General features: G+C 34.2%; 1 protein-coding gene across 1 annotated transcript in view; it reads right to left on the bottom strand.

The window, feature by feature from the left end:
- Window positions 1-11,360: 11,360 nt before the first annotated feature.
- The window catches only part of LOC128559430 (phospholipase A and acyltransferase 2-like), a 49,257-nt gene continuing 33,658 nt past the window's right edge, over window positions 11,361-26,959 (bottom strand). Inside the window, exons 4-6 of the mRNA XM_053551001.1 lie at window positions 24,872-25,019; window positions 23,781-23,910; window positions 11,361-11,932 (exon numbers count right to left, since the gene is read on the bottom strand). Of these exons, the coding sequence (XP_053406976.1) occupies window positions 11,846-11,932; window positions 23,781-23,910; window positions 24,872-25,019 (365 nt within the window). The 3' untranslated portion in view covers window positions 11,361-11,845. The remainder of the gene's footprint in view (window positions 11,933-23,780; window positions 23,911-24,871; window positions 25,020-26,959) is intronic.

Consider the following 26,959-nt stretch of genomic DNA (forward strand, 5'->3'; position numbering starts at 1 on the left):
TTACACCAGGTTTCACCTGAATGTTCAGGAACCTACCCTGAGCATAAACACAATAACAGGCTTTAATAAAATCTGACGTGAATCCACGTAATATACTGATTTTGAATCATAAATGGAAAATAAATACAAATATTAATACAGATCCATAAGATTCTATTAACGTAGGTTTCAGATTTTATAGCATCTGAAGATCTACGGATTGAAAACGTTTCTGTGTCAGGATATTGTTTTCCTGGTAAAATCTTCTATCTTTTACCAGTGTATCAATTCTAAGACGATACATCTGCATATACCATGCAGTTATAGGACAATGGGTCTGAAACTGAATGGTTTACATTCAGTCTTATCTGTGCGGTCAGCCCAATGAAGAGAGCAATAAATCACATAATGATCTGCTATGTACCTGATAAACAACTTTTAGCACTAGCTGGCTTTAGTGTTTAGATGAAGATTTTGATTTTGTTTGCAAGACAATACATTATGTTACAATTGTTTTTTGTTTGGTTTTGTTTTGCAGCATGAATGACAGTGTAGAAACTTTACAACTGCTGCAAAATATAAAATATAAAAGTAAGTATTCTGGATAACATTTTATTTTTTATGAATGTTTTTCTTCGGTTAAGAATTTTTTCATACTTTGTGAGCTTAAAGAACATAAGTTAAGACGACAAATAAGAGCAGAAAAAAGCACAGGTAAATACACTCGATTTCAGTCTAAAGGGCATTTTCTTCACCCGATGTTTAAGTATTTCTTAAATTAAATATAGCATTGAAAAATGTGTTAGTGTGTGTGTGTGTGGGGGGGGGGGGGGGGGGGGGGGGCACTTTATAAAACATATGATATCCCACTAAATGTTATAGGGATTTAAGGTCTTACAGGTAACTATGAATAAATGGTGATATCATAATTATATATTAAGCATAAATGCCACTATTCTTTCCACGTTGGCATAATCATCCCGTCCTCTTTTTTTTAATCGAAAACAAGGTATTTAAGTCTACAAAAAAAGTCTGATTTTTAGATTTCAAAAAATACTTTGCTGTTGCAAACTGATGAACTTTGATATATTTAGTTCTTTTTATTAATTTATATTTCCTAGATAATATGAAGTATAAACTTTTTCGTGGCGAGATCCTTCTGACCCACTTTAACGAGAGAACCCCAGTCTCGTACCTCTAAATCTAGACAAAAATGCAACATAGGCTACCAGTTCATACCTATATTTCAGAAATTTCCAAGACGAGACCCCCCACCCCCACCTAACACAAGCAGAGGACATCCTGCCATATATACTATATATAACCCAACTCGGTGTTATGCGCCTCGCCGGTGACGCCTTCATTCAAAACTTGTGTCCCCACCCTCCCTCCTCAAATCAAATATTTCTTGATCTGTGCCATAACTTTCATGTTTCTTGAGTGTGTCGTAAACCCAGGTCCCTGGGGCGTACTTGGGTAAAATGTTCAGATGGCTTAATTATTTCAAGGAAAAGCCAGGATTCCTTTTATAACCATTTTCTGCGTTATTTCAAAACTATTAAAATGCCAATGGCTGCAATAATAAATTTAATTATTATCACACCACTTTAACTATTAATTTAAGTAAAGTCAACTCATATGTTAAATTAAATGAAGACACAAGAGTAATTTCAGTTTTATGAATATATTAGAATTTTAAGTCCACTCATAAAAATATATCAACAACTATAAAGATCTAATATGTCTACTTACAAAATTCTACAATTAAAATATATTTGTACACACCAATTTTACGATTTCCTAAACTGTGTCAATATTTTCAGAAAATTCCACAACTGTTCAAAATATAATGCACTTAAATTTGAGAATAGTTTTTCAGAAAATAAAAAAGTAGAATCTGTTCAATGCATTATTATTCATAATTTGATAATTTGGCATTGATTTTCGGAAAACAATTATGTTAGAAAGAACTAGTCAAAGAAACATGATAAAAATGGCAAATGTCCTGAAAGAAAAAACAACAACCTAAAAACGCTTGTACATCCTTACGTTTAACAAACTTTGGTAGCTAGAGACGCTAAGGAAGCATATGGTTTGACTTTGCATTGGCATCTGATTTACTATTTAAAGGAAATAACTTTTATTTACTATAAGAAAACACAATTTATCCTATTGTATGTATTTGTGAATAACTGCGAGTCAGTAGCAACATAAAGATAATTTGATTAAAAACACAGGTCTTAGTCAGGTGTCTTCTTTATGTTTAACAAAAATCAACAAATGACACTAAATGAATAAATAAACTTATTAAACAATGCAGTGACACATTCTAAATGATGATTAATTAAAAGCTTGACTGACTGATTAATTGAATGACAGGTTGAATGAATAAGGATGAAATATTAAATGAACAATCATCAAGTGCATACATAAGCATAAGTAAATGCGGAAGTGACTAAATGGTAAAAGTATTTATTGACTGATAAATTAATTGATTAATTGATTGATTGATTGATTGATTGACTAATTCATGGATTGACTGATTAGTTGATAGATTGATTTCATCAATAAATACATGTTCATAACTTGCAATAAATGAAAAAATAAACAAGTTAAGAATGTATTGATTCATTCCTGTGACAACAAACTCAAATATATAATTAAAATAAAATCTCGTTGATAACTAAATAAAGCACAATCAACGTAATGATGACATTAATACAGAAGGAATAAAATGAACATTGTAAATACATTTATCAAAATTCGGTTTTACTCAAAGTATAATACAATGTCGAAATTGATAAAGTCTTCTTCTTACAGTCAAAGATTATGAATTTAAACATTTGATTAAGAAACTGAAACTGAAACTAGTTTATTTGCTTAAACGCCTATTTCTACATTTAAAACATATTCAATGGCGTTTTACAATACAAGTTGAAATAAAATATTCAATATAAAATATAAAATATTTTAAATAAGATAAATTAAAACGAATTAAAATAGCAATTATTAATTTAAAGTTAATGATAATACTATATTTTAAAATATTACTAACATATAATTATCACAGACAAACATTAAATTTCTATCACTGTCACTAGCATCACTGTTTTAAAACTCAGTCAAAACTTAGAATAATGCAAAGTAGTCTCTGAAGAAATGCGTTTTCAACTTTTTTTAAAGCAGTCAATTGAAGAACTTTGTCTGATGTTCAGCGGCAAATTGTTCCACAACTTTGGCCCTATAGTACTAAAGCTTCTATCACTAAAAGTTTTTCGCTTGTTGAAAGGGACGGTGTAACAGTCAACTGATGACTCCGAGGATCTGAGGGAGCGCTGGGGGACTTTCGGTGTTAAGAGTTCAATCAAATATGCAGGCGCATTTCCAACATGGCAATTGAACATGTACGTCAAGATCTTAAAGTTTATTCTGGCTTTGATCGGCAGCCAGTGCAAATCGTAGAGTGCCTGCTTAGAACTGTCTCTTCTTCTACGATTCAGAACTAACTTCGCACACATATTTTGAATGCGTTGCAGTTTTGCGATGTCACAATCAGAAATACCGTATAAAATAACATTACAGTAGTCTAAATGCGAAATAACCAGCGATAGCACTAAGGTTTCAGTTGCATCCTGAGTAAAATATTTGCGAATGTTTTTGATTCGGAAAAAATTCAACATTGCCGTTCTACACTTTATTTTTATATGCTCTTTGAAAGTTAAAGTTTCGTCCAAATAGGCCCCCAAATATCTGATGTTACTCTGTCTCTTGATTTTATCACCACAAATATCTATCTCGTGAATGTTTAACTTATTCAACTGAGGGGCACTTCCAAAGGCAATATGTTCAGTTTAAGACTTTAGTATAATATACAACGTCAAATCTGTTAAAACAATATATAATATGAGAAGTAAAATCGAAAACGAGCATTAATTTATTAATTAATTATGGCCACTTTTGAATCTGTTTGACAAGGGTGCTGGTTAATAACACCAAATAATCTATATATGTACCATATGATCTTGAAAGGAATATCTCACCATGAGTAAAAAGTTACACCACCAGTTATCAATTTGTGGGTACAGTTATAATACAGATAAATATGTCTGAGCACAGTTCTATATTTTGATGTAAACTGTTTACTATCTAAATTAGGTTACCTAACATTATTCTTAAAAAGCCTACCTTGGAGATAATAAATCGATTGTTTGTTAGACCTTACAAACAATTTATTACTATTCTTTTTTTTTTACACGCTATACAAAAATAACGAGAACCTGCCTCGTACATAGCGAAGCTCACACAAGGTTTCACTTTAATATTGAGGGGTTAACTCAAACTTGGCAAGAGATCCTCATGAGGCATTCTAAACCAACAGCTCCGGTCAGAAATCCGCAAACCCCCTAAACACCGACGGATGCTTCTCGGAAGTACTGTAGCATAAGAGGCTTTTCGGCCATGGAAGTTGTGCTAAAGAGGAAGGCAATTGTTCTTATGTCAATTTCAACAGCTTAGATTTCTTAAATCATTTAAAGAAATGAAAGAACTTTCAAAATCGGAGTAAAAATTAGAAAGTTATGAGCACTTTAATATTAGGTCAAATTGGCTGCCATTTTGTTTCCGTGGCAAAAAAGGCTGATTTATTAATTTTTTAGATATATATTTAAACTGTATTTACTTATTTTTGTAAAATAATGTCTACATTTTCTAGCTATAATGAAAGAAACTATCATGTTTTACACCTTACACCCAAGAAGCATACGAACATTAATCTATTTAAAAGGTTATTTGCTAGATAAAAATTTCAGCAGTGCAGTGTGTAAATAACGCGATAAACACACTACAATGGCTGCTTCCATGATCAGCCATTTTCTTAACTTTCAAATTGCCATATCTGTTTCAATATTGGTCCGATCTTAAACATTCTTTCAGCATTATGAAAGGCTTGAGAATGGTTTTCATACAGAATTACTTATTGTCAAGCTTTCCTTACTCTTTAAGGGAAAATGTGGTCAGCAAGTGTTGTGGTTCTTTAACACTGCAATCCCTCTCACTCAGGCAAGATTTTCAAAAAAGATAGATAATTTTAAAATGGGACCACCAGTTCCTTGCCACTGCACTCCCTCACATATACATCTATCAGATTCTAACAGATCAGGCAAATTGAATCAGATTACTAGAAAATCATAAATATATACATCGTTTGTGAAAGTGTATTAACACTTTATGTATGAAGGAATTACAAATAAAAAAATTGTTGATTCACCTGGAGTGCTAGAACGAATTAGTCTTTTCATCAGATATATTATTTTAGAACATATGTCTATTTTAATCGTATCTTATTTGTCAAAGTGAATTTTTTCTTTACGGTTACCTGTAAAAGCAGCCATCTGTTGCAAACAATTGAATGAAGCATGAATGAAGCATTTGACTGTCGAGTTTGGACATAAATTCGTAACCACATGTTGGCTAGTATCAAGTGTATTTGTAATGCATATCAAGTATTGTGCACACAAATCTAATACAAAATTTGATTCAGCTTATTTTAAGCTTTTTCCTGAAAAAAAAATCCCAAACATTTCTGTAACAGCTTTGTAAAGTTTTTAAAAATACATCGGCACATAAAAATCATGTTCGTATACGAAACAAATATCATAATGAAATATCAAAAAATAACATTATGAATATTACAATATGAAAAGAAACATTTTCTCGGAGTACATTAAAAAGATATATGACATGTTGGTTAACATACACTGCTGGTACTAGAAAAAAATCAGAGGTGTGAAGTGATCTTTGCTCATCCAGACAAACGTGGATTTGTTGAAAAATTATTTATTTTTATTTATTATGCTAATATAATTAACACTGTTTAAATTTCTTGTTTCTGTATAATTTCATGTGAGAAATCTCACAAGTTCACTATGTACACACATTCAACAGTCTATCAGATGTAATAGCAATCAAATATTTCCTATGCTGGTAATTCAAACAAATATTTCATACAATAGCTATCAACTCAAATGGAAACACTTGGAGAACCAAGTATTATATATCTTTTTCTAAAAGCTGACTGTGTGATATTGAAAATCATTTCAGATTTCAATAAGCAAATTAACATTAACCAATGAAATATAAGCATACAACTTTTTATCACCATAAGATGAATTATTTTTAACTAAAAATAATTTGATTTATTTATTCGAGAAATACTTGTTATGCTCGTTGCTATGGTCACACGGTTATCTCTCGGTCTTTTCTTATAACTGGTTCCCGTCTTACTGACTGATACGAATACACATAATTACTGGGCCGAGAACACCGCCACATGGCCCTGCAGGGCCATCAGATATAGATGACGGAGGTAACATATTGTTACATCGTTAAATGCCGTTGGGTCTAATATTATTGAATTTGAACAGGTTTTTCGTAGTTCAGGTCTTATGTCTTGTAACGGTAATGAGACTAGTTCAAGGTCAAATAGTACTTCTAATATAGGATTTGACAATGGACACGACAAAACTATACCTCTGCCACCCCGTCAGATCAATGAAACGTGTCAAAATGCCTCCTTTAATCATAATTTTCCATCCGTTCGTTTATCAAATGATGATTTGGCTGCACATGTACCGTCATCTTTAAAATAACAAATTTGTCGTGGAGGATATGTTAATCTGGCCTTACTCCTAAAAGGGGCTATCGAACAGTCTGAATTTTGTAAAGCTAGTGTTTTCAAACTTTCGGCGGACGGCCACATTGAGTCATCTTAAAAAGAATGCAAAGATAAAATTACAGCTATAGAAAAATGGACGAATGCATTTATAATTTATGCTTCCATTTACCTTCAGACACATAGTGATAAAGTTCATGAGTTACTTCGCTATATGTTTAATATACGCGACTGTGCAATGCGCCAAGGGGGCAACGGATGGAGAATTTATGACGAACAATTCCGCCTTCGCCAGGCTTTATGTCCGTCTTCTGGTCACAAACAAATAACGAACTTTGGTGGCGATGTATACATGTCAAGGATAATCAGTTTGCAAATCAGTCAGTCATAAATCCTCTCAGGTACACGTGCCATGATTTTAACAGAGATAGTTGTTTCTGGTCAAACTGTAAATATCCTCATATATGCGCAAAATGTTTTGCACCACATCCAGAGGTCACCTGTTCCCAGTCGGGGCCTTCGGGTCAAAGTCAAATGACAAGCTCTTAGGTTAATTTTTGTGGCAGGGGCTTTCGCCGACCGTTCAGGGGACCTAAACGAGGTCAACCAAGAAAACAATAAAACTGTAAGCTTTAACTCAACAAACAGCCCCTCAGTTCAACAGCTCAACAATTTTGATATTTCTAATTTGGCAAAATCACCGGTAGAAGTGGAAGCCTTGAAACAATATGCACTTTCGTACGAAGCCAGTGAATCAAAGTTTTTACTAGACGGTTTTACGAAAGGATCTTCCATTCAATACACAGGTCTTCGCTTACCACGAGATTCAAAAAAATTGCGTTCTGTTGCACTCAGTCCGGAAATAATAAAATATCAAATTAATAAAGAGTTAGAGACAGGAAGAATAGCAGGTCCATTTGTTCATCGTCCATTTCCTAATTTAATAGTTTCGCCGGTAGGCTTAGTTCCTAAAAAGACACCGGGAGAATTCCGAATGATCCATCATTTGTCGTATCCCCCTGGCGGCTCAACTAATGACTTTATTGACCCAGATTTATGCTCTGTCCAATACACTAGCATCGACAAGGCAGTTAAGTTAGTTCAAGATCTAGGACGAAACTGTAAACTCTTCAAGTCAGACATTAAAAGTGCATATCGTTTAATACCTATTCACCCCGCAGATTTTGAATTACTGTGATTTTTCTATGATGGTCATTTTTTTTGACAAAGCGCTCCCATTTGTGGCGTCGATAAGCTGCATAACTTTTGAAACGTTTGCTAGGTTTCTTGAATTTTGTGTTAAATTAGAGCTACAGTCAGATAGCTTTATACACTATCTAGATAACTTTCTAGGGAGAGACAAATCTGTTGAATCATGTACTCGTGCTTTAGAAATGTTCAAAAGTACAATGTCTGAACTTGGTGTTTCTTTAGCGCTCGACAGAACTGAAGGCCTTACAGAGGTTCTGATCTTTTTAGGCCTAGAACTAGATTCAAACCATATGACGTAAAAATTCCTATTGCAAAAATTCAGGAGGTTATACAAAAAATCGGAGAAATTCTTTCACGAAATAAAACAACATTAAAGAAAATGCAATCTCTCACTGGGTCATTAAACTTTTGTTGCAGAGCCATAGTAGTGGGTAGGCCTTTTGTACGCCGACTGATAAACTCAGTTTGTGGTCTCACGAAGCCTTTTCATCACATTCGAATTAAAAAAGAGATACGTCTTGATTTGGCAATGTGGTTAGTTTTTCTAAAAAAAATAACGGTATCTCTATTTTCCATGACCGTTATTGGATCACGAACACCGATACAGAGTTATACACTGATAGCGCGGGTGGCAAGGGATTAGGCTTTGGTATATACTTCAAAGGCCATTGGTGTTCTGCGAAGCGGCCGGACACGTGGCACATGTGCGGTATCATGTCAGATATAACAGTATTGGAATTGTTCCCGAGTTTGGTAGCTATATTTATTTGGGGAAAGGATCTGATGAATAAAATAATAAGATTTAACAGCGATTTTAGGCTGTGGTTCACATTCTTAACAAGTTATCCTCTAAATCGGAACGAGTTATTTGCATTGTCAGGATATTAACGTTGAGATGCTTTAACTTGAATATTTTAATCAAAGCCTCTCATGTCTCGGGTTGTACCAATGAAATCTGCGACGCTTTATCTCGTTTTCAGTTGAACAAGTTCAGAGAATTAGCTCCAGACGCAGACGTCAGCCCCTATCTGATACCAACTTTTCTTTGGGACATCTTCGATCTAGAGCTAGACAGCTGCTTCTGTCAGGGATTTCAATGAATTCGAGGCTAAAATAAAATACTGCCTTTCGGGCATTTGAACATTTTAGGCGGTTATACTATCTTTCAGACAGTTGGCCTATACCTCAACAAGTCACTTTATTTATGGCTTATTGTTTAGAAAAAGGGTTGTCACCCAAGACAATCACGACGTATACAGCTGGGCTAAATTATTTTCACAAACGTTCTGGATATTACGATATAACCCAGGTTTTCATTGTTAATATATTACTAGAGGGTTGCCATAGGAACCGTATCACACATGATACCAGAGCCCCACTAACTCTGCCTATTTTGACATCTATTTGCAGAGTTTTACGAGAAATATGCGTCAATGCCTATGATGCAAAACTGTTTACTTCACTCTTTACGTTAACATACTTTGGATTGTTCAGGGTTAGCGAATTAGTTGTCTCCTTTAGGGGACAATTTGAGGGGCCCATTAAACGATCAGATCTGTCCGTGATTGATAACCAATATCTTACAATTCAACTTCGGCATAGTAAAACAAACCAAAGGGGAAAACCGACTGTGTTAAAAATACCCAGAGAATCCGGGCCTGTCTGTGCGGTTCAAGCATTACTAGATTTCTTGGCCGTAAGATCAAAAAATGAAGGAATCTTATTTTGTCACCAAGATGGCACCCCGGTTACCGGAGCTCAATTTGCAGCCATTCTGTATAAATGTTTGAATAAAAATCAAATTACTGGTACATTTAAATCGCATAGCTTTAGAATCGGCCGGGCTACAGACTTGGAAACTAAGGGTTTTTTTTATTATGAATTATGAAACTTGGTAGATGGAAATCTAATTGCTATAAAGTATATATCCGAACGTAATTATACAGTCAAGAGGTGTTTTCCCACTCTTAACTGTATCAGCGGACAACATTTTTCAAAGTACACAAAAGTCAGTTCTTTCTGGTAGTTATTCCGTTTAAAGCGAATTTTCCACATTAAAGGTATTTTTGTCAATTCCATTTAATAATTATTTGTAGACGTGTGGGTCCTGGGCGATTCGATTTCGTTTTGGGCTGGTAAACGAGCAGCAGAGCAAACCAAACCTGTCGTTACCCGAGATAACTATAGCCTGGTGGGGAATAAGCGGACTTCGATGGACCTCATTTCGCCATTCTGTACAGACTCAAGTGTTACTGTCATCGCCACCAAGGGCTGTCATTTTACATTTAGGTGGTAACGATTTGACAAGTTTATCCGCTATCGAGCTAAGGAAGCTAATAGAGACAGAAGTGAAATACTTACGCGATGCCTTCCCCCAGACAATTATCATTTGGGTAGATATTTTACCAAGGAGGATCTGGTGGGGGCCTGTAATGTCAAAGCTATTGAAGTCAAACGCAAACAAATAAATAGATCGGGCCGGATTATTACAAGTCGGTCTGGCAAGAGTGATATAGTGAGCACAGATATTGATACGGCTACTAATATTTTCAGATCTGATGGGGTCCACTTAAATGAGGTAGGGTTGGAGTTTTATCTGTACTATTTGAAATCTGCAATAATAAAATATCTCTGTGTGTCTCAATAATAATTTTGGGGGATAAATTAAAATTTATTGTGGCGGTAAAATTCTTATTGGTCGTAAGGTGCCCAGGCGTTGCAGTTCCTATGAAGTAAATTTAACAAGCTATCGTTATTTACAATTTAAAATTTCGCTTACTTCGGAATATGGGCGTGACTTCTCTCCTCGATGGCATTCTATTTTGCATTCAAGAGGAGACATGGCCGTCCTTATTCGGATTTTCCTATCTTATTTCGCAGGTCACTACTTTATGTAAGCTGTTATTGTTACTTTGAGTCACCAGATTATTTCAATGGTTGTCAGCTGGACTATTGCTTCCGGTTACTTGTTTACCTATTGTTGTCGACCCGAATGTTGCTTCGGGTCACTAAGTAGTGGTAAACTCGAATGTTGCTTCGGGTTTGTTGGTAGTCTGTCGTTGACCTGAATGTTGCTTCGGGTCACTAGGTCTGGCCCATGTAGTTTTTGTAAGGCCTAGTCGACGTGTTTGCTGCCAGTAACGCATTACATGTTCTACCGGCATACCTCGTATCGAGCTGGTAGTGTGATTATGGGTTCTTTGCTTTCAAGGTTGGTACCGATTCACGGTACGATCAACTTGGAAGCTGGGGTCTATGGTTGCACGATCAGTGGGACTCTTTTGGTAATGCGACGCGTAGCATTTGATGCCATTAGTAATATTTTCAAAGGTGACTCGGCGACCGGGATCCTTTTGGCAGTTTCACTTGTAATGTTTAATCTAATTAGTTTGCTACACTTGGTCCCTTCCGGTCGATGAGCTACCAAATTTGAGCGGCCGACACAACCAAACTTATCAATTTGAAAGGGAAAATAGGAATATACATGTAACTTGCAAGCAATATTTTAAGGTTTTATTATTACGTATCTATATCTATTTGAATATATTGATGGTACAGATTGGTGACATGTTTAATAAATTTAGAGAAGGCTGTATGTATTGTTCTAATTTCAAGTAATATCAAATAATTCTATTAATTATTGACAGGGGTTGACTGGAAACCCGTGTTATGAGGAAACATTTTAGCACTTATTCAACAACAGTAGTAAACAAATGTCTCAAGAAATTCTTGATAAAATAAATGATGGTTGTTATTTAAACTATTAACCAAGGAAAAATATTTGTAACATCAATTTCAATAAATTCAGTGATTATAAAAATACAATATTAAAATGTAAACACCAACACATTTAAAGCATAACATTATCCTTCCACATTATCAACAGAGATCAATAATTATCAACAGAGATCAATAACACTAAGAAAATTCATTCCGAGCATATCATCTAATTGTTAAGGTAGATTCCGTCAGCTCCTTTTCGGCCTACCTTTGCTCAGATGTTCGCCTAAGAAGAAAAGCGCCGGCACACAAGACTATAATTGCGAAAACGAAAACCACACGACGTTGTACCTACAAAATAACAAAAACAAATTGAAAGGTTTCCCCAGACTGACTGCACATTTTGCCCACCCTGTTACATTTGGCGCCTAATGTGGAACCGCAAGCTTGATAATTATGTCCCATTAGAAATTCAAGGGAGAAATATGGGAAGGTCGAGTGTGACATGGTATAGGACTAAATTGGTGAGTGCAAAGGAGAGAATGGGACAACTGGACTTTACCAGCACGCATTTTCAATGAATACTCTCCATTTTTTCTTCATTAGGCTACTGCCCACACAGCTCAGTTTTTCTTTTTAGCTCACCTGTGCACAAAGTGCTCAGGGTTAGCTATCGTGATCACTCACCGTCCGTCGTCCGTCCATCCGGCGTCCGACGTCCGTCCACACTTTCCTTTAAACAACATCTCCTAAACCACTAAGCCAATTTTGATGAGACTTCACAGGGATGTTTCTTGGATGGTCTACTTTAAAAATTGTTCAAAGAATTGAATTCCATACAGAACTCTGGTTTCCATGGCAACCGAAAGGAAAAACTTTAAAAATCTTCTTGTCCAAAGCCACAGGTCCCAGGGCTTTGATATTTGGTATGTATCATCATCTAGAGATCCTGTACCAAGATTGTTCAAATCATCCCCCATCATCCATGAAGTTTGTTCAAATGATGCCCAAGGGGTGAAAGGAGGCTCCGCCCCGGGGGTCCCAAATTTTACATAGTGTTATATAGGAAAGAAACTTTAAAAATCTTCTCGTCTGAAACCGCAAGATCTAGGCCTTTGGTATTTGGCATGTAGCATTACCTTGTGATGCTACCTTGTGAAAAGAGACCCCACCCAGGGGGTCCCACGTTTTACATAGACTTTTAAAGGAAATACGTAAAAAATCTTCTTGTCTGAAAGTTCAAGGCTTAGGCCTGTGATATTTGGTATGTAGAATTGCCTATTGGTTCTCTAACAAGAGTGTTCAAATTATGCCCCTTGGTTGAAAAGAGGCCCCGCCCCGGGGGTCACTTGTATGAGTTATATAGGAAAAAATACTTGAAAAATTATCTGATCATATTTCCTAGACTGTTTAACTATAATTACCTGATGACCCCAAGTAATTAGCGGTCACTTGACTGTGGCCTTGACCTACTTAAATCGTGATCTACTGACCTACTTTTTTCGTTTTTTTAAGTTACAGTATAGAAATTTGGACCACCTGTATATTTTTTATACATATTTCAATAGTCATCTTGAATAGTCTTAATCGTGACCTTCTGACCAACTTTCGTGTTTTTAAAGATACAGCATGGAAATTTGGACCACATGTAGAACTTTTGATACATATTTCAATACTGATCTTAAATATTACTTACCATGACCTGCTAACCTACTTTCTTGTTTTTGAAGCTACAGCAAAGAGATTTGGACCGTGTGTATAATTTTTAACAGATTTCAGTACTTATATTGAAGAAACTTTACCATGACCTTCTCATCTATTTTTTGTTTGTTTTTGAAGCATTAGCAAAGAAATTTGTTTAACCAAGCAATTAAATTCAGGTGAGCGATATAGCGCCATCATGGCCCTCTTGTTTGTTTATTTTCAACAATGTTATTGATACAATTTATCTATGTGATTGTAACTGGTTAGCTTAGGCAATAGAGCACTTGCCCTGTAAGCAAAGAGTCCCGGGTTCAAAACAGGGACTGACAGAACATTTTCTTGCCCTGAGTAGAAAGATAATACTTTTGTTGTGTACTAAATGACCATAGAATAAGTAAAAGGATAGTTAGGAACATAACTGCACACATGTCACACTAGAGCTATATCTGTTTTTGTATTTTGTACTTTACATTTCAGTACGAATGTTTAGGATAGTAAAACGTCTACTGTGCTTGATCAATGTGGTCTTTAAAGTTTCGTGATGTTCAGGACACACTGTCTTGTAAGCTGTACGGCCGTAAATGTTTAGACACTTCCAAGATTGCTGACGCTGAAAGTCAACACAGGTAGGTGTTCCAGTTTTTCATTGATAACATGTTTTCTTCAACACTTTTAACGGCCATACTTATAGCAAATGATAGCGGAATAACATGTTTCTCCGCGGCATTATCTAAAAGTTTGTTGATTTCATTGTTTCTCGAATTATATTGACGAAAAATGTGCCAATTTGATGAAATTAAAATCGAATCGAGGAATGCACATTATTTTCAGTCGTATCTTACTCAGTAATCATAACTGTTTGAATATTTCTGTGGTATTTTGAAGCTTTTTGCCGGTTCTTTACGATGGTAATGCTTGATTTTACGAAACATAACTGGAAATATCAAATTTTTTATGATTTTTAAATTGCCAATACAGCGGCGTAGACTATACAAACATATTCACGCTGAGCGGTGTAGACACGATTTTTTGTGAACGGTTTATACATAGAATTAAGCGAAAAAACTGAACGATGTAGATACAAGTTAATTTCGGCTATGCTAAAAATGCCATTTAAAAATATATGTAAATTAACTACGCGTTCAAATTCACTTAAAGTTCCAACATCATTTTTGAAAATGGGAAAAATGAAAGTAAATCTGATCAAACCTATCTCAATTTTCATTGAAATTACAACATACAAGTTTCATAAAACTGATAATGGGTGATTCCCAACCAACTTAATACACCAAAAAAATCATATTTTTTAAAGGTGTTGACTTTTCTCATCAGATACGTTAATCAGTGAAATTAAGTTTGACAAAATTACACTTTTGTATCATGTAAAACTTTGTTATGGAAATTTAGAAACATTTATGTATGTAAATCAAAATTAACAATGTTTCGTTTTTGTTCTACGTTTTGCATAGTGTAATCAAATGAAAAATTTCTTGTTAACTGACCACTTTCATATATCTTTCAAAATTACACCGCTATTGTTTAACACAAATCTTACAATAACTATCATATTACAAAGGTAACTATATTAAAAAAATCTCTGCTTACTACCTTACTTGATTTATACTAATTATTTTATGTTTGTATATATATGATAATAATTTTATGCGTAAACCAGAGGTATATCTGATGAAAGGCAACAATGAATGAATGAACACATCTAATGAATGGAAATGTGAAAAAGAACTATTACAACAAACATTATCATAACATATGCATATTGTTTGACCGATACCTCACAATTTTTTCTACTGCATCGTTTCTGTATAATGTCCATACATCAGTAAAATAAATATAAAAAAACAGTTAAAAATTAATCATTTATTACGGTTAAAGTTTAAATCAGTAGGAAAAGTGGTATATAAAGAATACTGCATTTTCTCAAACACATTCAATGTAAATTTACATAATTATGTGAATATAACTTATACTAGTACTTCTGCTATTGCTAGTGGAGTCAAAGAAAAATGTCATCAGATACGTTAACACAAAAACTCTAAAGTTAAATTGTCGTAAACTGAACATCAGTCTGAACATCAGTTAGCAAAGAAAGCAGAGTCATTATTGTTCAATCTGTACTGCCTTTTGGTCTTACCATAGGGGGACGGTTCCTAGATTAAAGATATGATGTTTTCAAAGTGTACCCACAATTCATCAGCTCTTGAAGGCCATCTGAACAGTGGTATCGACCATTTGACACGGGTCTTTTCCATGAACGAAACATGCGCATCCTTTTCATTGGAGTCGGATTTTACCCACATACTGTTTGCCCTCATATTTAGCCAAAACAAATGATCCAACAACAGGAACTTTCATCTGTCACTTTACGTTTTCATTGTCGGCTTTACTGTCTTGGACTTTATTTAGAAATCTTTATGTTTGGGTTTTCTGCTTTATACTTTCGATATATATTCTCTAGATAATGATTGAGGATATGCACTTGTCTCTTATCACCTTGGTTCATGGGCTTTGGTATCTTTTTCCCAGGCATCTGAATACTGACATGATGTTCCCTTTCAAGGAACTAAATGATTTCTGTTTTCATCATGTTCTCTCTTCGTCGAGTCGTTTTCGACAAATGGGTCTCATTATCTTCGTGTTGGAACTTTTCAGCCCTTTTCTACCAAGACCTGTTTGCTTTCTGATAGTGTCTAACACTTACACTTTTTTTACTATTCTTCCACTGACTACTCTCATCATACTCTTTTCATTGACTGAGATATTGCTTTTTTGTGCTGCCTCTCTCCCTTCAGCAATAATTGCATCTGACATCTCCAGTTTTTTTATTACTTTTCTAGAATGATTTTTACTCCAAGCAGATTCAGATCATGTTGTGATCTAGGCATCATTTGCATTCTTGTTGTATCATTCTCAAACGAATTTGTGCTTGTTAATGGACTCTCGGTTTCCTTTAGCTCGTAAATGCTCCTTTTCCAGGTATGATTAATCATTCTTCTTTTTTCTCTATATATATTCTTTTTTATATTAAGCTCGACTTTTCGCCATTATAGACCTGAAAAATGAAAAAGTACAGATTTTAGCATACGTTCTTAATGAAAGTATATAACAATTACCTGTGCAAATTACCTTTTCACATTTGGTGAATAGTCTGGACATAGATATGTATTTGATTGTACACAGAAAAAAATCATCAAATACGTTAACAAAATCATCAGATACGTTAACCCATTTTATAGCCAACCGTTAGCATCAGTTGTATACATCAGTGTATACACTAAAACCACACCACATGTATATGGGAATATACACCAAACATATTAAAAATCAATGTATGTTTATTCTAAAAACGAAAATTACTGCTGTCAGATACGTTAACAAATGGTCCGATATGTTAACTTCTTTCTGAGTGTCAACAGTAATAACACGTGAATGGCATAAACCCAAAATGGAAAACAATGTATACACCATTCAAAACTTGTATCTACACCGTTCAGTTTTTTCGCTTAAGGTTTCGATGGAGGCCTTGAGAAACAAAAATCAAACAACACCAAATCATAGAAAGAAAGAGTTGTTTGACATGAAAATTGAACAGCATGTAAAACATGTATATTACTTTACGAAACAAGTGTCAGTATACTGATATAAACATTGAATTCCGGAAAAGGGCTGCCTAAAGGGGCTCCACTTCCGGACAGTTAAACGCCTTTAAAAACTCACCATTTTCAAAGAACTGTTACACATGTTTGTTTTGATGCATTTGCAATAGCGTGCGAGTGGTGAATTTTCACGTAACAAGGTGGAACATAGTTTTCAGCAATTGTTTATCTTTTTTTCTTTACAAATGGCATTCATTTTCAAAGGGAGACAACTTTTTCTGAAAGATTACTTAAAATAATCGGAAAAAGTTGTTTCCCTTTGAAAATGAATGCCATTTGTACTTAAAATAATTGGGAACAGTTGTCTCCCTTTGAAAATGAATGCCATTTGTAAAGAAATAAAGATAAACAATTGCTGAAAACTGTGTTCCACCTTGTTATGCGAAATTTCACCACTCGCACGCTATTGCAAATGCATCAAAACGAACATGTGTAACAGTTCTTTGAAAATGGTGAGTTTTTAAAGGCGTTTAACTGTCCGGAAGTGGAGCCCCTTTAGGCAGCCCTTTTCCGGAATTCAATGTTTATATCAGTATACTGACACTTGTTTCGTAAAGTAATATACATGTTTTACATGCTGTTCAATTTTCATGTCAAACAACTCTTTCTTTCTATGATTTGGTGTTGTTTGATTTTTGTTTCTCAAGGCCTCCATCGAAACCTTAATTCTATGTATAAACCGTTCACAAAAAAACGTGTCTACACCGCTCAGCGTGAATATGTTGGTATAGTCTACGCCGCTGTACTGACAATTTAAAAATCGTAAAAAAGTTTATATTTCCAGATATGTTTCGTAAAATCAAGCATTACCATCGTAAAGAACCAGTAAAAAGCTTCAAAATACCACAGAAATATTCAAATAGATATAAATATTGAAAAAGATACGACCGAAAATAATGTGTGTTCCTCGATTCGATTTTAATTTCATCAGACTGGCACATTTTACGTCAATATAATTTGAGAAACAATGAAATCAACAAACTCTTAGATAATTCCGAGGAGGAACATGTTATTCCGCTATCATTTGCTATAAGTGTGGCTGGTAAAAGTGTTGAAGAAAACATGTTATTAATGAAAAACTGGAACACCTACCTGTGTTGACTTTCAGCGTCCGCCATCTTGGAAGTGTCTAAACATTTACGGCCGTACAGCTTACAAGACAGTGGGACAATAAATATCAAAAAGTTCTAAAATGCTGTTTCTGTGACATGTGTTTTAAAAGCATAATCACTGCCCCCTAGCAACAGACAGCCATTATGGATAGTATTATTTGGATTGCCTCCCTTGAAATTAACATAACTGCTAATCCCCAACGATAACATTATTCCCGCCGAGGACGAGTCTTATTCATGATAACTGATGAAATAACAATTCATAATGCTTGCACTTGACAAGCAAATATTAGTATTTGTTTAATTTTAAAAATCCACAAAGCATATGACAACAGAGCTCATTTGGGTAAAATGCAGACAATAAATGGATATAAGCAAATCGTTTTGTGGGTTCGAATCCTCATGAAGGTTATTTCGTTTTCCTTTTTGCTTCCATTATTTTTGTTTCTTTCTTTGAATGTTTGTATTTGTATATATGTCTTTATATAACACAAAAGTATGTTCATTATTTGCATGGCTTAAGTGCATGCATTTAATCAATTTCATCTTTGATATATAATAAATTATTCTGATCTGCCGTATCGCCTTTAGATACCTCTCTGCCGTGTTGTCACAGAGCTCATGAAGGAATCTTAATTTTTATGCAAAAGTGAAATAAAAATTAAATGTCGATGCTGAGTTTCGAACCCACTCTGCAAAAGATCTGTTGAACATGGACAGTATGCTTTACCACTGAGCTAATTCTTAATAGGTACAAAATCTAGAAATATATTAAGATTGTGACATGTAAGAAAAATGTTGAATTCCTTGTTTTCCATGTTAATGTATTTATAGTTGGTTTAGTCATAGAAAATTAGGAGATATCTATACAGCACGTGAATTTGTGCAAATGTGTTTTGTTTTGGATGTTACCTTGCATACTAGAGTTATGGCCTATGACTGAGTAGAAAATATGCACAAAGGGCATAAAGTATGTGATTGTATCACTCATCTAAAACTCAAAATTGTAGTTTGCACAGCTTAGATAAGTAGTGCTCATCTTTGTGCCACCACATGTCTATACTTGAAGACCTAGATCTTGACCAGTCATTTACGAGCTCTGGTAGGAGGACACAGGTTACAGAACAGACATATTACGATTTTTGAATTTTATATGTACATATTTTTTTTTAGAAAATTTATAAAATTCATCGTTGAAACTTGTCAGATATGGCTTGTACTTCATGCTCGTATACGATCAAATTCCAGCACAGGCAAGACCTATTCTGAAAAAACTTCTACTTTATCAGGTGGGTATGAAAAATTGTAGTGCAACATTTTAGCGGTGTATTGAGACTGTACTTTATGTACTTTAATGGACTACACTTACTTTAATGATATTGTTGTGTACGCAAGTAACCCTGACGAATATGTAGCACGAGTAAATGCGGTACTGGAAAGAACTGAGCAAGCATGTCCTAAACTTAAACCAGAAAAATGTCAAATATTTAAAAAGTCAGTTGAATTTTTGGGTCATACCATTTCAGCAGAAGGTGTTCTTCTATCTGTCAGAAATATTAATAAAATTCTTCAGTTTACAACACCAGAAACAGTGACTTGTGACCCAGGTTCGAACTCTCCTCGGCATAGGGTACAAATATAGACATAATATGAAAAACTACTCAAAGTTGATAAAACCTCTGACCAATCTTAACATTACCATGACCTACTGACCCCCAAATCATGGGGGTCATCTATGATCACAGGCATTCACCCTATCAAGTATGACGCCTTAGGCCAAAGCGTTCCTCAGCTATCAATGGAAACAGTTTTTCAGTTTCAAGGTCAATGAGCGCCAAGGCGTTCTTCAGTTGTCTAGGCGGAGCCTATAAGGAAAAGCTATCTACAATTACCGATCGGAAATATTTATCAGTCTCAGGTTCACCTTGACCTTTGACATATTGACCCAAAACGATAGCGGCCATGCACTAACAGGCAATCATTGTATGTAATTTGAAGCCTGCATGATAAAACGTTCTACAGCTAAACCGTTTTCAACCTCAAGGTCATTGCGAACTTGACCTTTGACCAACTGACCGCCCAAAAATAAGGTTACTATAATTACTTCAGGCATCATCCTATAAAGTGTAACACCTGTAGGCCTACGCATTCTTCAGAAAACTGACACACGGATGGACAGATAGACGATCGAACAACTAAATCCTCCCCGTTTGGTGGCATAAAAAGATACACTGGTAATCTAACTAGAGTTTCTTGTAATAAAATGCACCAAAATTCAGTTAGACCTATATTGTATTCAGTTTTTTTTCAATGCAATACAAAGCCAGTTCAACTTAGACCTGTTTTACAAACATTGTTTTCTCATGCAGTGCTACTCTACTAAACGCAGACTTCTTTTACAGAGTATATCAACTAAATCTTAGCTACTGAAGAAATAATTACCAGAGAATAAAATATATTAACCATTTTACTGTCTTATGCTCGTAGAAGCGATAGCAATCTGCATGTAAGTGTTACAATCTAAAGAAGTTTGTACTAAAAGATTAACTTGTTATTTTCATTGAAGAATGCAGTATGACGAAGTCTGCCTCAACATATCAAATATTGATTTGACACTTTATCAGTAACAAATTTCTTTGACAGAAACGATTGATTTATATGATTATATAGATATAACATTCATTTGATAAAGAAATGCTTACTGAATAGTAAGTTTTGAATAGTTTATTATTTCATGTTTACTTAAGAACTTATCTTATTAAATATTGCTTTGACACTTTATCAATAACATATTTTTGAAAGAAACAATTAATTTATATGATTATATAGAGATAAATTTCATTTGATAAAGAAATGCTTACTGAAGAGTAAGTTTTGAATAGTTTGTTATTTTATGTTTAGTTAAGAGCTTATATTTCAAAGCTTCTTCATATATTTGAAATTTCTATTTATAAGTTACTGGTGTAAACAGACGAAAATTTAGGCTTTTACCTTCCATCAGCCCATTGTCCATCCGCCGTCCGTTCGAATACTCTAGTCTCGCGACAACCGAAATACTCAACCGGTGCTAGTTTGCGAGACAAAGGGATAGAACATGGTAATGACAAGTGTATATGTTGTTATGTTCTGTTGACAGTGGTATCCCAAATATTAAAAGTACCCTGCTTTGGAAATAAGTTTGAATGAAAATATTTCATCCTGTTTTGTATATTGTTATCAAATTTGAAGTGTATATTTGAATTTTATATATCGTATTGATATAATAATCTTTTCATTTCTTAGAAAAGTAATTCGCATAGTATTATTGTTTTTTTTCTTGATTTGATAAAGAAATATAACTGGTAAAAGTCTTTATGTTTAATGTATTTATACACAGATGTATATACATTTCAAGGTTGTATCATGTTTGCAAAGATATATTTAAATACGATATTGCATTCTAAATTTTTCAAACGCTTTTATTTAAGTTACATTAAAAACTATGTTTGTGCCTCAATTTATGCAGAGGGTCATTTTGTATTGAAAGCTTGCTCTAAATATTGACTATTTGTGCGTCTTTTCACCTAATAACTGTTTCAAGAAAGTAGGTTGTTCTATGTCTTTCAACTCATCGTTTACCTAATCGGATTCAATGACCTTTCAGCCAACGATAACGTGTTTCCGGCGCTGCTTATGCAATATATCTATGTTGTATTTTGCATCAATTAAGGCCAACATTACATTTAAAGAGAAAGAACCGTATTGTGCGTAAGTATTGATCGGGCATTCAGGAATATTCCGTATGTTTCCGTAAATGAGTGTTCGGTGATAGAAACTAAATAGTAGGGATGGGAACGAATACTGAAATCAGTATTCGAATATTCGGTTTGCCATATTCGAATATATTCGAATATTCGGTTTGTTTTAATGGAAGCTTTAAATTCTTATTAAGTGATTGCTTACTAATGTATATTTGATATTTATGTATCATCGTTACTAAAATTATCTTATAAATATTGCTTTGGTAACACTGTATCAATAACTATTTGAAAAACACATTATCTATATATTTATAAGATATCTTCATTGATAAGAATGCTTATGAAGAGTAAGTTTTGAAGTTTGTTATTTATGTTTTAGTTAAAAGCTTATATTTCAAAAGCTTCATTCATATATTTGAAATTTCTATTATAGTACGGATGTAAACAGACGAATTTAGGCTTTTACCTTCCATCAGCCATTGTACCACCGCCGCCGTTTCGAAATACTCTAGTCTCGCGACAACCAAATACTCAACCGGTGCTAGTTTGCAAGACAAAGGGACTAACATGATTATACTCAATGTATATGTTGTATGTTCTGTTGACTGGTATCATATTAAAAGTACCTGCTTGAATAAGTTGAATTGAAATATTCGATCCTGTTTCTGTATATTGTTAAAATTTGAAGTGTATATTGAATTTTAATATCGTATTGATAAAAATCTTTTCATTTCTTAGAAAAGTATTCGCATAGTTATATGTTTGTTTTTCTTGATTTGATAAAAAATAAATGTAAAGTCTTTGTTATGTATTAACACAGGTGTCATATAATTTCAATGTGTATCATTTGCAAAAATATAAAAGATATTCATTCTAATTTTCAACGCTTTATTTAAGTTACATGTACAAACTCATGTTTTGCTCAATTTATGCAATGGGACATTTTGTATTGAAGCTTGCTCTAAAATTGACTTTTGTGTTCTGTTTCAACCTATAACGTTTCCGCAAAAGTATGTTCTATTCTTTTCAATCATCGTTTCTAACGATTCACAGACTTTCAGCCAACATGAAACGTGTTTCGCGTGTTAGCAATATACATGTTTATTTGCTCAATTAAGCCAACATTACATTTAGAAATGACGTATTGTGCGTAAGTATTGATGGCATATTCAGAATATTCCGATTTTCCGTAATGATGTTCGGATATTGTAAACTAAATAGCGATACTACTATTGATAAACCAATATGATATGATATGTACTTACCTAAACTGATCGTGTCACATTTGCAGATAGCTACGTGTCCAAGTACCCATCTTGGACTCATGGATTAGAGTGCATTTTCTGGCCCTATGATATTTTGAATATTCATTCTAATCGATTTTGTATGTAGGCAGACGATGACACGGTAGTGAAGTGGTAAGGTATCCGATCCGAATTCAGTTCAGAATAACTTTTTGAAAATGCAGTGTTATTCTATACCGTATTTTATGTAAAATAGTTAACCTTTTTGTTATGTTTGATTATTTTGTGTACTTATTACATGGCTATTTTATTACAGCATATCAATGCAAGTAAACAGAACCAAAAACTGGTCGTAATTTCATATAACGAATAAATAACACGTACATACAAAGAAAAAGTTGAGTATTAGTGTATTTCTTTTTATAAAATAACCATCGAAATCCATGGTGAGCGTTGCAATTGCCTACCTGTTAATTTTGCAGATAAAGATAAATTGAAACCTGATACGGCATGACAAAACACACTCGAATCCATAACCCAAGAGTTGGTACCTGAAAGCTTTGTCCACAAAACTATATACGAATATTTATTGAGGTTACTACGGAATCTTTTTATTGCCACAAGTCATATTTTATTTTTCCTACAGATTGTCTCAAACTGCAGAATAATGTATTCTTAAATATATACGCAAATATATACAGTGAATATCGTGAAACTTCAGATACCTGTTCATTCGAAGGTTCTCCATATCTGCATTCTGTAGCGAAATGTTCACAGTTGCGCCATATGGCATTGTATCCGCTACGTCCAACCTCGCTTCTGGCTCTCTTTGTAATCTCATCAGGCTCAAAAGGACTAAATATAAAAAATGTTACTAACATTTAGTAATCTGTTTTTGTTTGTATGTTGTCAATGCGTTTTCGGTTTTTTATGATAGCTGTCGTTATCTAAAGATGTCCCTTATGTCTAACCGCGATAAACACGATGATGCATTTACTAGTTAACAGCGGAAAGTAAAACAATGGTGACATAAGATAAAACAGCAAAAACAATAATGGTTCCTTCAAAGTGTTCAGTTTCCAAGATAAATTGCGTACAAAATAAGACAAACACTTAAAAAAAATATTAAAAATTGTCTTCATGGAACAAGCATCTCTCCTTTGTGTAACAATGTAATAAGAAAAAGAATAACTTATAAAAAAATACTTGTAGGAGGACAGCAACGCTCGACTATTCATCAGCATTGTCACTAGGTATTTATTAACTGAATAAACATTGAAGTCAAAAAGAAAAGAAAAAGAAAAAAAGAAGGATACATTTGTAAAATTGCAAAACAGGATTTTAGAATGTAAACTCATCAGAGTGGAAAACTGGTTTGAAGTTTCAATCCATTCCCATTAGTGGGTACTGAGATACCAGCTTTCAAACAAAATCTTGACCAAATATTGCTAAATAGAAAAAGGGGCTTTATAAGAAGAAAGAAAAACAGTGTTGTGGAACTTCTGCACTGCATATCAGTTCATCACAATGAATTAATTTTTGAAGTTTCAAAAGGTTAACCAAATAGGGACACCGACGCTGACGCCGAAGAAAGGGCAAGTGAAAAAGAGTTATGGAACTTGTGCACTGTATATCAGTTTACCACAGTGAATAAGCTTGTGAAGTTTCAAAAGTTTAACCAAATCGGGACGCCAACGCTGACGCCGACGAAAGGGTAAGTGCAAAAGCTCTACATATTCTTCGAATAGTCGAGCTAACAAACGAATTAAACGTCCTTCTATGACATAGTCATGTCTATAATGAGTTAAATGCTCACTTGATTTTATTGTCATTGAAATTGTTTATCAGGACTTTAGTGCCTTTAGCTACATTCCAATAGCCTTCACATTTAATCTCAGCTTTATTCATAACATCTAAACATGCATTTTGATCTGCACTTGTATAGTGTACGACCTCTTCATTTCCTGCAATAATAATCAAGATGATGAATGTTATAACAGAGCAATTTTCTAAAACACAAAGTGTGTAAAAGTAATTGACTGATAAATATCTTTTGATGGACTGATCATCACATATAATATTGAAGGCATGAAGCAACACAGGAGCTACATTTTGGGAATTTCAAATTTCATTACAATAAATTTTTAACTTAAGTGTCCGGAATTAATTTCATCTACTTATACACACTATCACTGACTTAGTTTTACGGTTTATAGTAAATGCTTATATGAAAATCATACATCAATTTTATGTCTCTTTTACTACAATTAGAGACTGTTTTAATATTTTAGTATCTAAATTAGTTTTATCATTTAAAAAATCATTCTGCGTTTTTTTTCCATCCGTTGCTTTTAACCTTTTTTGAGATTTTATACACTGTCCGGTTTTGTATTTGACTAATACAAATTGAACATGTTCAAATTAAAATTATGTTTATGGTAAAAAAAGATTTTTGTATGGCTATTATCTAAATTTCTTGGAAATTTTTTATTTAAATTTAATTCAAGCCTGAGGTGGATGTAATACAGTATCAAGATACACAAGATACTTTATTTTGTTCAGATTACTCCTCTGTAACCACAGGTGTGATTTCATCACATATACGGATGCTCAGTACAGGTTACAGCACACAAAATAGCTGTTCTTCTTTATTCTATATAAAACTGACATATTTCTAATGGAGCTACGCACGACACAACATTAAAATGACCAATTTTTAACTAAGTCATGGGCCATAACTCCTACACGACTGAATGAATCCGGACACGAATCCCCAGGTGCACAACTGTACATGCTGACCAGCATTCCTGTAAACTTTGGTGACTCTAGGTCAAATACTTTTGGAGTTACGTGCGACACAACATTAAAATGACCAATTTTTTTATTGAGTCAGGGGCCATAACTCCTATATGGCTGAATGAATCCGGACGCGAATCCCCAGGTGCACAACTACACATGCTGACCAACATTCCTGTAAAGTTTTGTGACTCTACGTCAAATACTTTTAGAGCTAGGCACGACACAACACTGAAATGACCAATTTTTACAGTCGCATAACATACAGACAATAATCCGGACGCGAACCGGCCACTACCATGTGACCAACTTCTGTAAAGTTTTGTGACCATCAATTTGGACAGGCGACACATTCTCGAGACGGACGAGAGAAGGCGGACGACGGACAGGGGAATCTATATGCCCCCCCCCCAAAGTGGGGGCATAAAAATGAGACCCAGAACTATTCTGTCATTTTGTTTTTCATCATGAAAATGCTACCTACTTGTCAAGCATAGATCTGTCATGTGATTTTAGCAAAAAAAAAATGCAAAGAAAATAAGGAAAATAGCTCTACACAGGAAAAAAAAAACGAGAAAAAAACTGAGGACTGTTTATATCCGATATCCGACTACCATTTTTTTCGCGCTATTTTCCTAGTATTTAGTGTCTGTATGCCTAAAGTACAGTTTTGCGTATTGTTACCTTTTCGTGGGAAATTTTAGTAGATTCAGTGGGCTCTCTTTCCTAGAAAATTTTGAAATACAGATACGAAATGTTGGCCTATATATTGTTGGTCTAAATTTTGGGGACAATTTTGAAATATTGGTATGAAATAGTGGCCTCTGGTGCGTTTTTGGGTTTAAATTTGATAATAATAATAAAAATGATTGGGTGCAACTTTGATAAGTATATGAAGTCAACTTTGGGGTGGAGCACCGGCCTCCTCAGCCCAGCCCTGGACCAGGGCCTGGCAAGGCTATCAATATGCCTGCTAGGATTTCTGCCTCACCTTGCCTCAATTATGTCATGAGGCAAATGACATTCTGATAATATATTCTAATGATATTCATATACTTTTTTGAACTATTATAACTGAATTTTTCATTAGTGTGATAGACTTACTTTT

This window comes from Mercenaria mercenaria, chromosome 1, assembly GCF_021730395.1.
Source record: "Mercenaria mercenaria strain notata chromosome 1, MADL_Memer_1, whole genome shotgun sequence".
In the NCBI taxonomy this organism is placed as follows: Eukaryota; Metazoa; Mollusca; class Bivalvia; order Venerida; family Veneridae; genus Mercenaria; species Mercenaria mercenaria.